The sequence below is a fragment of the Rhineura floridana genome, chromosome 1 (assembly GCF_030035675.1).
Source record: "Rhineura floridana isolate rRhiFlo1 chromosome 1, rRhiFlo1.hap2, whole genome shotgun sequence".
NCBI classification, from domain to species: Eukaryota; Metazoa; Chordata; class Lepidosauria; order Squamata; family Rhineuridae; genus Rhineura; species Rhineura floridana.
The window spans coordinates 183,597,138-183,609,792 of record NC_084480.1 but is presented as its reverse complement, the minus strand read 5'-3'; the positions used below and the strand labels follow the sequence as shown (position 1 = coordinate 183,609,792).

Below are 12,655 nucleotides of genomic sequence, written 5' to 3'. Positions count from 1 at the left end.
TGCCTATATGTCACCTGATGGTCTGGGGGTTCAGTCCTGCTTTCTGTAGGGAAACAGCAGCATATCTACTTGCCCCACACTTGATTTCAGATATGACATCAGGTGCCAGATGAGTGGGCATGGTTTGGGAAAAAACAGCCTTGAGGGCCAAATGGGGAGGCCTTGCCTACCAAATCTGGCCCATGTGCTGGAGGTTCCCCACCCTGGTCTAAAGGAATTGTGCAAGTCTATCCATCAAGTTTTATAGATGCAGAATGTGTCAGCTGAGGAGGAGGAAGGAAAATGGAGGGCAGAAAAATGACCTGATCAAGCTCCAAGTTTCAGAGAGTGAGTATTCTAGAGAAGAGGGATTAGGGTTGGAATATGAATGCTGTGAAGTTAAAAAAAAACCTTCCCTTTTGCAGAACTGTGTCCCCACTCCCAGCCTCCACCCTGGATGATATAGCAGGCTAAGGTCTGCCAGCCCTCTAGTATAGCAAGGGAAATACTGAGAGAGAAAAATTTGCCCTGTTCCCCTTCCCCCCTCCCACCAGCAAGGCACGGATCCGGTTCCAGTCTGTCTGGAGACCTGAAAGTGGCCAAGAGCCAGCTTACACATGCAAACATTTGTTCTTTTCTCATCATTTGATTACTCATCACTTGATCACTAGTCACTGAAAGCTGATTTACATATGCAAAAGTATAGCTTGATTTCTTTAGACTTTATTACTGTGTTCTTGAGCACTGGCAACAGATAAATGTATGAGCTCACTCCATTGAAAACGATGGCATTTGAGGTTCTGGCTGCAATGTTGTGGTTTTTGTAATGGCCCATTCACACATGCAAATCCTCACTTGATGTTGCTGTCACGACACAGTAACTGCACAGGCATGACCAGGTCTGCGTACATGCATTGGCGCCATTGAAAAGAATTGTGTTTGAGCTGACATTGGTAGGGTGGTCACTTACAAATAGCAAAAAAAATATGAAATGCATCACTAAAAAAGAAGATGCTGATTTGCGTGAAGTTTCCATATGCTAATTTATATGCACAGATGCATTAGAAATAATGATTACAATTTAAGCAGAAATACATCTCATCATAATAGGGATGACTATGAGCATGTGACCTTTGTGACTGCCTGCCTGCTCAGTCTGCTGTTCAGGTGCTAACTGTTTACAAGGCCCTTGTCCTCCCCTTCTCGTGGTCCTTTATCATTAAACCAGACTTGGATTGGACAGCGCTTCAAATAATTGAGGATGACTTCAAATGAAAGCCTGTCCTCTGACATCCCTTCAAGTGGAGGACTATTCTCTGTAAATTAGGACACATGGCCATCCCAGTAAAACATGTGCGATTAAAGTTCCACCTGGAGCGTTGAATCTGTGGCAGTCCCTTTACTGTGCCAATCTAGGAGCAGTCCATGTGGGGGAGCACAGCTGCAGAACCCCCTTCATGGTGCGGACATTGCTGCAGCTTTCCTGAGCAGGGATGGGGCAGGTCTACAAGGTCAGGGCTGTGCAGGTGCTCTAGTGAGAGTGCTTGGATTGGCTCTGCCTGTGTGCCTGCGCAGCCCTCACCTCCCCCCCAACCCCATCTGGGTAGGCTGAAGTGATGTCAGTGCCGAGCTAGTGTCTCTCTGCCCCTCCACAGCTTGGATGACTTGGTGCTGCAGTCATCAAGTGATAATATGCATTCACAAATACGTCCTAGGGATTACTGAATTTCCTTTTAGGCCTCAGTTGATTTTGTGGCCTATAATTTCCACCCTCTCTCAGTGTCAGCTGAATTACATGTGATAAAATGACATCCATCTTGATGGAATTTCCTTAAAAAACAACAACTCCCCCCCCAATGACTCCAGGCCTTTATAACTACTTGCATAGGTCAAAGGATAAGCAATTTGTTTATACCAAAATGTAATTCATATAGCGATGTTATTCTCAGGTTTGTCACAGTGATGCAATGCACTGGTCTTTTCATTGTGTGACTTAGTCTCTTGCAATATGTATGTTAAACTACAAGTTGTTAGTTTGTTGGTCTCATTGTTCCTGCCGATTCTGTGTATGCTTTAATATTCCACAGGTTACGCTTGTTTGATAGTATCATACATAGTGAGCCTCTATTATAATATGATTTTGGCCTGGGTGATGTGGTATTTTGTAAGCTCTTTCCAAGACCCATTACCTTGGAGTTCCTGTCCAAAAGATACCAGCAAACCAGGTGCGTTCCCAAGTCTCTTGCTGCTTACAGTTACCAGTATCTAATTTTAAATGTGTTCTTCAGCCACTGTATTACCTTTTTGTATCCGATAAAAAGACTTCTAGGAGGAAAATGAGCAACTCTCCAGCTTTGTTTCTGCGCTGCTTTGCCTCGCTTATCCAAGTCTGTGGTTAGGGCCAAAGTAAGTGTAACAGTGGCAGATTCAGGTGCAGCCCTGGGTCTAATGGTGGCCAAATCCTTATGAAGTGGCAGGGCTGGCAGGGTTGCAGCATGGATGGGAAGGGAGGGTTCAGATTTCTCCTCCTACCCAGCCACGGTGCACTTTAAATTGTCCTCTCTCTCCTCCCCTCCCCCAGCTCTTTGTGGCAAGACTCGGCTTAGTTAGTTTATATCTAGGGATTGCCGAACATGTCAATTTCGTTTTCCCTCAATTTCTTATTTTTACAGTCTTAAATTCAGTTCTCCATATTTCCGCATCAGTTTGTGATATTTTTTAAAAAGTCTTTATGAAAGTGTGCCAGCTTTTTAGTGAGAGTTTCTCCTAACATATACCTTTTTATACGCAGTTTTGCCTAATACACGTTTTTGCAAAGCAATTTCCTCTAATTTTCTATATGCACACTTTACTTTAGTATAAGAATTTTGAACACATTACTTGGCTGGATACTGCAAAATTTGGAGAAATGTGGGTGTCAAAGGATGGCTGTTTCAGTTCGCATATTGTTTTGGAAAGTGCGAATGAGGTAAGTTTGCCTTTAAATGTGAACTTGGTTGGATTTCTCCCCAACCCTGCTTAAATTCTATGGACATGCATCTAGAGTGGCATCCCGCAGGTATGCTTCCCAAATCACAGATTCCTAAAGGAGAGAGGGGCAGAGAAAGCAGTGCCTATAAGATGTATAAAAGGAGTGGAATATCAACTAAGCGACACAGCAAAATAATATAGCAGCGTGTTGGCAGAGTTGCACCACTTTGGAATGCAAGTGCGGGATCACTGTTTGGAAAAAAAATCTACTTCTGATATATATAGTGTTGCGCGCCTTCCCAGTCTCCGAGTGGTGAGATTCCAGGGGCCCTTGCACTCATCCTGGGCTTGGTTTCCTTGGGAAGAAGGTCAGTGGAGACTGCGGTGTCTTTATGAAATATGGTCTATTTATTTACACACATTCCAACCTGAGCTTAGGATGGAGGGGTTCAAGGCATCAGCAGTCCAATATCCAGCTTTCCCATCAGTGTTACAGGAGGCATCCTAAAGCCATGATGCAGAGCAGCAGTCTCTCCGCCTGCCTCCAGTTTCCAGCCATTCTCAGACACAACTCTAAAGACACTCAAAGCACAAACCTCTGCTAGCCGCCAAGGGGGGGGGAAGGCTCTCCTGAAGAGTTTCAATGACAAAAGGATCTTCCTGGCCCATTCACCAGTTGCTAGGCACCTCAAAGACCCATTAGCAAACTGGCCACTCTATTAGCTTAACAAAAGAAACTCATCTGGCCAGCAGAGCCAGCCCCTTACCCCAAGGCACAGGATTCCAAATCAGAGGCTGGAAGGGAACTCACAGGGATCATCCATTCCAACCCCCAAACTCACAACACTATGTATGTAAACCTATGTGTAGAAAATAGGTAGAGAGAAGTTCTAGGTAGCACTATACCCAATATATATGTCATGTATAGGCCAAAACAATTCAGAGGTGGTCTAAGGGTTTTTAAAACCCTATTTTAACTTAAAATAGGTTGTAAAATAAGATTCAGGGGAGGACATAGGAAGGAGGCGCTGTGTCTCCTCCTGCCCCCCCCCCCACTGAGAGCAGGTGGGTGCAACCAGCACCATGCAGGATGGAAATAGAGGTAACTGGGAGGATTCTATCCTGTGTGGTGCCAGTCCCTGCTCCTTTGCAAGCAGCTGCCTATGAATGAGCAGTGACCCACACCGCGCAGGGTGAATCCTTCTGCTTACCAGCTGATAAGCAGGATTTCTTCCTGCAGGGTGCTGCTCTTTTGCAACTGGCTTCTTTGCATGCAGGGAAGCCACTAATGAAGAAGCAGCAACCAGCATGGGGAGGCCTGGGGGGAAGGAGAGGCCAGATGGAAAAGCTACCTATCTTCTCCCATGAATAGGTGCCTCTTTTTCCCGGTTTCTCCTTCCCCCACACACCTGCCTCTCCTTTCTTCCTGACATCCCATGCCCTGATAGACCAGGATCATTCTGGGCTGACCAATCTGACCCATAGAGATCTAGGGCTGTCTCAACCCAATTCAGCCGTGGACCAAATGCCTCTGAATAGGCCCAATTTGGCTCAGGACTCAGCCGAATCTGGTCCACAGCCCCCAGAATTATTACTGCATTCAAAGTAGTGTTAATTTTGACTTCTTGGGCTTTGGCTCTGTCGATGCAGCTCATTAAGCTCCAACAACCATTCGTCCTGCCAGTTGTCTTGCTCTGTCAAATTATTATTTTCTTACATTCATATCCCCCCTTTATTTCATCAAGAAACCCAAGGCAGCATACATGTGATTCCCAGGCAGTCTCCCATCCAGGCACTAACCAGACTCGGAGTTCTTTAGCTTCAGCAAGCTGATGGTCTCACTTGCCTTCAGACCATAGTCTGGGTTGATTAAATAAGGTCTGATTAAAAGAAAAAACTCTGCAAGAGGAGTGTGATCTTATCATCCCCACCTTCAAGCTCTCCCTGGTTTTTAGTTACTCCCTTGACTTTTTTCTCACTCCAACCTTCCCAAACCCTGGAACTGTCCTTACTATTTTGGAGATATTAAATAAGTGGGCCCTGTATTTTTTTGAGTTAATAATCTCCATACAAATCTCTTCTCATCTTTTTGGTTAAGTTCAAGCATCGTTATGTATATGCAAGGAGTTTCGTCCGTCATTGGTTCCACACTATGGCATTCATTATGTTAGGACCTCCTCCTGGTAGACAGTCAAGATTTCTAGCAAGAATGACACCAAGGGGCAGAGTTTCCCCCTAGTTCACAACCAGCCCTGCCTGGTTATCAGGCTGCTGGTTTTTGTTCTGACCCTGCTTGAATTCTGCTTCAGCATCTTCTTTTGTTTGTGGTGAAGAGGCACCCCTTCTGGATAAACTTGGGCCATGCCTGGATGCACTCTGGCCTCAATGCCTGAGGAAAAGGGCATCACTGAGGAGTGAAGAGTGTCCCTAAGAAGAGATTCCTTTCCTTTCGTGGCTAGGGATGGGGGAGAAATTTGATTCAGTTTGTATTTAAAGCCAAATTTATCAAATCTGCACTTTCCAAAACAATATGAGGACCAAAACACAGCCAGTCCTTTGAAATTTGCACTTATCTGAATGTTGCAATGCAGTTCCCCAACCAAGCAATGTTTACAAAAATGCATGTATTAGCGTGCAGGAAATGAATATATTGGTGAAAAAAACATACAAAACTTAATTATATTAGGATAAATTGCTAGCACAGAAGTGTACATTAGTAAAAGCTACATACAAAATCTGCTTCTGAGGAGAAATGCACAAAAAAGCTAAAGAACTTTCATGAGGATTAAAAAAAAACAACCCACAAATTGCTGTAGAAAAGTGGAGAACTGAATTTAAGATTAGAAAAAAGCACACGAGAAACTGAGGGAACCAAAACTGACAGGATCATTCCATCCCTATTCCTGGCACAGTTTTCTGGGCTTGTTTTCTTCCTGTCTCAGGAGCGCAGTCAGATTGCCAAAGCAAACGAGGCTGGTTAGGACCACTGCTTGGCTAAACACATTTCCGTTCTTCCAATCTGGCCAGTAATGAGGCAGAGTGACAGCATCTTGTTGCCTTTGCAATTGTTTCTTTGCAGTGCAAGCCCTTTTCTCCACACTTCTGGGTTTGGGGGAAATCAGGAGGAAGACAGAGGGACCAAACAAGGTCCAGATCCAAAGCACAGGCTACCCACACTCCCACCTGTGTAGTCCAAACCTCCAAGTGGCTAAGGATGGAGAGTTGGCACTCCAATCCTGGTTCATGGGTTGCAGCAGCCATAAAGTGGCACCCTGCAGCTACAACTACAGGGCATAGTTGCCAAAAGAGCAGTGGTGTTGTTATGTGCTTTCAAGTCGATTACGTTGTTATGTGATTTCAAGTCGATTATGATTATGATTATGACTTATGGCGACCCTATGAATCAGTGACCTCCAAGAGCATCTGTCATGAACCACCCTGTTCAGATCTTGTAAGTTCAGGTCTGGGGCTTCCTTTATGGAATCAATCCATCTCTTGTTTGGCCTTCCTCTTTTTCTACTCCCTTTTGTTTTTCCCAGCATTTTTGTCTTTGAATCATGGCTTCTCATGATGTGTCCAAAGTACGATAACCTCAGTTTCATCATTTTAGCTTCTAGTGATAGTTCTGGTTTAATTTGTTCTAACACCCAATTATTTGTCTTTTTCACAGTCCATGGTATCCGCAAAGCTCTCCTTCAACACCACATTTCAAATGAGATTATTTTTCTCTTATCCCCTTTTTTCACTGTCCAACTTTCACATCCATGCTGTAAATCATTGGTCTTCAGCTGGTGGGTTGGGTTGGGATCCATTCCTCGTTCAAAGCCTGACCTAAGGTGGGTCCCAACAGCAGCACAGCCACCGTACAAGTATATGGTTAACAATTACGAAATAAATCCCCTATTGCATGTGTGGTTTGGAAAGACAGAAGACGACATCTGTCGGTGATACCCAAAAGGATTTCCTGGTGCATCTCCTACTTTCTCACCCTTTTTAATAACCTCACAAATGTTACCAGCAGCAGTATGAAAGAGAGGCAGTGTAAGCTATAAGGGAGAAGGATGGCTCATCTTAGTCTTTTATCTCCTGAAGCAAGCCACCCCTCTCTTCCCCTTATGAGTGTGGAAAGCACACACAATAGTGCTGTTTAGAGGCCTAATAAGGTGAGCTACCAAGCCCAATTGGTGTTTTCACTAGCATGCAAAGCTATTTGTCTTGGAACCCAAGCACCTAAAGGAGTGGATCACTCAGTATCAATCGTCCCTGTTGGTGCTGGTGCCTCTGGCTGCTGCCCGATTTATACTGGCCCATTACAGGGTCTTCTTGGTGGCGGTCCCATTTGTGGAATGCTCTCCCTGGTGACCTGCATCTGTCTTTATCATTACTAACCCTCAGGAGAAATTTAAAAACATTACTGTTTACTCATGCTTTTGATGGCTGATAGATAGTGGCCATGGCAACCATGAAATTAATAACTAGGAGGGTATGCGATTGCTTTTACATGTTTTTAGATGTTCCAAATGTTTTAAATGTTTTTACATTGTTTTTAGATGTTTTAAATATGTTTTCATTTTATTTCAAATTGTAATGTTTTAACATTTTGATGTCTGCTGACCTGGGAGGGAGGGGAGGGAGGGCAAGCAAATTTAATAAAATTAATTGATGGTAAGAGCTGCTTTTCTATATCCCAAAAGTTAAAGGCTGCCTCTCCCTGAAACCACTGGAGAATGGAAAATTACTGTAAATTTCTGTTCTCATAAATTCTGGGTGGGGCAGTCTTTGCACCCACTTTTTTTTTTAAAGAGGAAGGAGAGAGAAGGAACTTTCAAAGGATTGAAGGATAAGCCAGAGCTTTTTTTTTAATGTCTGAGCAATGTAGATATCCAGTGGGATTTCTTAAGGTTTCTCCCTGCTCTCCCCAGGATGTGCCTCTTGGTGCCTCTTACGTTATCAAATGTTTTTTTCTTGTGATGTATATATTTTGTTAGGACTAGAGGGCTTTTTTCCAGGCTTAGTCTGAGAGCTGAGAGGAAACCAATTATTTTCATGTCATTCTTGTTAGAAGCCCTCTGTGTCAACCAGGAGGAGGTTCTTCTCAAACCCACCCCAGAGTCCGAGCGATAAGCATTTATGATAGATTCAATTTTTTCATTTTCTTAAAAAAACAAGAAATGAGATGTTAAAAATGCAGTGGACCCCCTGAAAACTGAACTGGTGCAGAGTGGGAAAGATGGTGCCTACCACAAAATGAACTTTCCTTGGAATCAAGTGAATAATGTGAAATACAGGTTCCTCAATAATTATTCCAATGGTGTATGGAAGTTTTCCACAATTTGATGACCTAGCCCTACCAAATTATTTATTATTTTCTTACCTCTTAGACTACAAATCCCATCATTCCTGACCATTGGCCATACTGGTTGGAGCTGATGGGAGTTGTAGTCCAAATTATTTGGAGGTCATCACATTAGGAAAAGATATATTCTGTGACTATCGATTTTGATAATGCCTGCTGTGCTTGTTATTTCAGAAGTTATTGAAGAATGTCGCAGAAGCACAGCTACCAATTATTTTTGGTATAGACACACTTTAAACATAAGCACGGATATTATGAAGAGTGGTCCATTACTGTGGTGGATGGTTTTATGTTTGGCAGCTTGCTGGCTAATTGTGTTCCTTTGTACAATTCGAGGAATTGAATCAGTTGGAAAGGTGAGGAGAGATTATTACAGGGCATCTGCATTTCACTGTCCTAGTCCTCACTGACTAGTGAAGCCATATTTGGATTGTTGTGATAAAGCCATATTTGCAAATGAGGGCACTGCCCCTCCCAAATGATAATTGTGCTCCCCCATGAAATTTTCCTTCAGTCCCCAAATTTGTAGCATTGCAGTAACTTAAAAATACAATTTAGGCATCCAAAGAGGGGGGCAGAGCAAAGTTCCCGAGGGAGTGCAAACACAGCAAATATAAGAGTTAAATGAAGTGAACACAAATCTTGATGGATGGGTGAGGGAGATGGCAAACCTAAGGGTTTGCTTTTGGAGGAAGGAAAGGTGGAAAGGACAGTATGGTTATGCACTGCAGAGTATCCCCCCTCCCCTGTAATGCTCAGCCAACTCTTTAGGTGGTGGATGTTATTAGTGCATCTGGTGGGTGTGCTTAAGCTTTTGGGCCTAGACTGTGGAGCAGCCTAGCTGGGTTCAGGGCAGGACGTGAGAAGAAGCAGAGAGGTGAATGAGCTGGCACTCCGAGGCCCAGGAAGCCTAATGAGACCTTACTAACCTAGCCCAGGCAACGGGGAGCTGGAATATTGTGTGTGCGCACACATGTCTGGGGGGGCATTTCATCTCTGGTTTGTTAAAAAAGTTGAAAAAATCTGGTTCTGTTTCAAAATGATTTTGAAGAGTATAATATGGCAAGAGCCTTAGTTGCAAAAGTTTTAGACCTCCACCCAACTGTGCAAATGATCATTATAAATAATTCACCTTATTTAACTTTTCTCATGAGAACTTATGTACTACTAAAATAGAATATGTGTGGTAAGAGCCATCAGAAGCAGTGTTAGCTGGCCGGCCCAGGGCCTTTCTGTAGAACAGAGATTGACTGCTCTCACACTGCACTTTATTCCGTTATGCTGATGATTTCTTACCTGGTAATTTGTGCAGGATATTTGATCTTTCACACAACGTACAAGCTAGTTCTGGAATTCTAGTGGAATATAGTGCAAGTTTAGTGCTAGTTTTTGTGATAAACAGAAATACCAGAAACAATCCGTTTGCAAGCTTAGGAACCCAGAAAATTGCAACAGTTTTTCGCTAGCTGCAGCCACTCATGGGACAGGCATCCCAGCATGCAGTGCATTCCCGCCCTTTAGGCACACTTTTTTGCCTGATGAAAATTGTATCGGTATTCCAGCGCAGGTGCGAGTAGCACCAACATCCCCCCCCCCTGTGTCTGTACAACTAAATATATATATGTCAGATGCTAAAGGGAAAGGGATTGCATGGCTACGGAATGAGACCTCCCTCACAGAGATGAACTACAGTGTGCCTGTGTATAATGTGTGAGGGACAAAAACAAGATGTTCACTACAGCCATGTGGAAGACAGTTGTGCAAAATGCCAGTATATCGGCTGGAAAATCTACTGTTCCTTAATGCAACAGGTACTGCGGTGCAAAAGGAGTTTTAGAAATTGGGACAGAAACGCTACCATTTTAATCTGCTAAACTAACGCAATAAGCTCCATGTCTGAAAGCAGCCATTGTGTGCTTGTACAGCTGACTCTAGCACCTGTAGTTCAAAGAGACGTATAGTTCCTATGTGACATGCTATCAAGCATTTTCTTATGAAAAGTGATGTTTATAGGCGTTGATTTAATTTTTAAAGTGGAACTTCTCTTAATTGCTTTCCTGACATGGCAAAAGAGACCAGGGTAGTTCCGGGAAGCAACTGCCTCAGGACAACTGAACTCGCAGTTCTCAATTTTGACATATGTGCGGACACCAAACAGGTGTTCAGTGCTTCATCAAAGAAAAACAAACTTAGTAATCTTAGCTTTTTAAATGACATATTTGAAGGAATTTCAAGTGAACAGTTCCTCAAGTTTACAGAGAAGTCACGGTGCATTAGACTTTACTGACAGTTCAGATGACTTGCACAATATACATTTACTTGCTAGTCACTGTTATTTAGTTTACACAACTATTCCGCATGTGGAAAATATTTTATTTTAAATTGGTTTACTTTTTTGTAAACTTCACAAGTCATAGTTGAGGGCCTTGCGACCGAAAGGCAGGGTATAAATAAACATTAACATAACATAACATAATATAACATAACATAAAAGTTCCTAATTAAAATGCATAAATTGGGGCTATTTTTGTCATTACCGAAGAAAGGATGTATGTAGCCAAAATAGCAGCGCCTGTGTATAAGAGGGATACCCTGGCAGACTCAGGAGAACTCTAAGGCTTACAGAAGTACAAAAAGGAAAGAAAACCCCAAACTGCCCCATAAGAATGCAATAAGAACAGGTGCGAGGGGGAAATAGAATGGAGTGGTTGTAAAGGAAGAAGTAAATGACACAGAGATAAAAAGGTGACAGAACCATCTCATTGTCTGGCTAGGATATTTCCTGGTTCACACTGAGGAGGTATTTTAAAATGTTCTCAGAGAAGGATCTAAGAACTAGGCATAGAAATCAACGGAGAAATCCAAAATTTTAATAATAGCTGGGATTGGGCATCAGTAAATCCACCCCACTCACTCCCAAAGGTAGCAGCAAGGGCAAGAGTTCTTGCTTTTTCTTACTTGGTGTTTAATTAGTATGAAATGTTTAAAAAATATACCTTATTAAAAATATATTTACCTTATTAAAAATATATCTGCACATAGAAACATAATGCAAATTGCAAAGCAAATGCAGTCCATTTTTCATATCACAGGTTGGAAGGGGTTGTGGCTGGGAGAGAGTGGTCCATGATAGCCCTGAGGTGTAGCTCACCCTGAACACTGCAAGTCAGACAGACTTTTATTATTTATAGCCAATGGCCATGGCACGTGACAATTCAGGCTCTATGTTTACAGCAGTCTTGCAGTGTTGTCCAGCGGTATAGACCTCCATTGCAAGTGAGGGCTGGACTGAAACAGAAAGTACAACCACCCTTTTGGATGCAGAGCTAATATCCTTTCCCTTGCAGGATGTGGGGATTGTGTTGGCTTCAGCATTAATACCTTGCTTTATGTTTGTGATATTTCCACCAAATGGTTCCCAATGCATAAAGCAAAATTATGGAATAGTTTTTGTAAGGAACACTGCTGGGAATCAGGTTGCTTTTTTGAACATATCCACTCCATTCCACATCTCTCAGCAATTACACAACACCCTGTTGGATAGAACTTCTCCATCACTTCAAGTCACCTCAAACACAAAAGCTTTTCAGTGGAGTTGGGTTTAGCTGCCAGTCATCCAGTAATGTATTCACTAATACACACAAAAAATTGTGGTTTCAGAACATACCTATAGCCATCAGATATTTCTATCAAACTTTAAAAAGCAGGAAAATTAGACAGCTATAGTGAACACACCAGGTACTGCCCTACAGAGTTGTCAAAATGGAAACACAATTTGGGTTGGTCTTTCACAGTCCAATCCACTTCCTGTGTACCCTGGAAGAATTTGGTAACATGTGCCTCTGAGCATATGGTGGGTGATGGCAACACCTGAGGACTGCATCTCCAAAGATGAAGAATTACATTGTATGTTTGTTGGTGTTCTTACTTTGCTTCTTTCCTGTGTTATTAATGTTTCTACAGAGAATCTAACCTAGACAATTATATTTCTCTCATTATTCATCCTTGAAATCTGTGTCAAATTAATTTTATTAATTTCAGACCTTTTTACTGGTCAGTGTCATATGATGGTGCACAGCCTTTTGCATTTCAAACTGGAGGTTATGTTCTATTTCGGGTGCATTAACAGTTGAATCTGCAGTTTGATGTAAAATCAGACTGATTGCAATATGTTGCTACTTAAGCAATGAATCTTGCTGTTGGAAAAAACAAATTTGGTCTGCCTATGATCCATGTGTTCAGCCTGCTATGCTTAACCGCACTCCACTTAAGGGTGGGCGTGGTGAATTAAAAAGGTAGAACACACTTAGAATTTTGCTAGAATATATTTCACGTCCCACTGTTTTATCC

General features: G+C 42.6%; 1 protein-coding gene across 1 annotated transcript in view; it reads left to right on the top strand.

Moving 5' to 3' along the window:
* SLC6A18 (solute carrier family 6 member 18) overlaps positions 1-12,655 on the top strand; it is a 63,098-nt gene that overhangs the window by 13,271 nt on the left and 37,172 nt on the right. Inside the window, 2 exon segments of the mRNA XM_061588650.1 lie at positions 2,067-2,204; positions 8,480-8,661. Coding sequence (XP_061444634.1) covers positions 2,067-2,204; positions 8,480-8,661 — 320 coding nt within the window.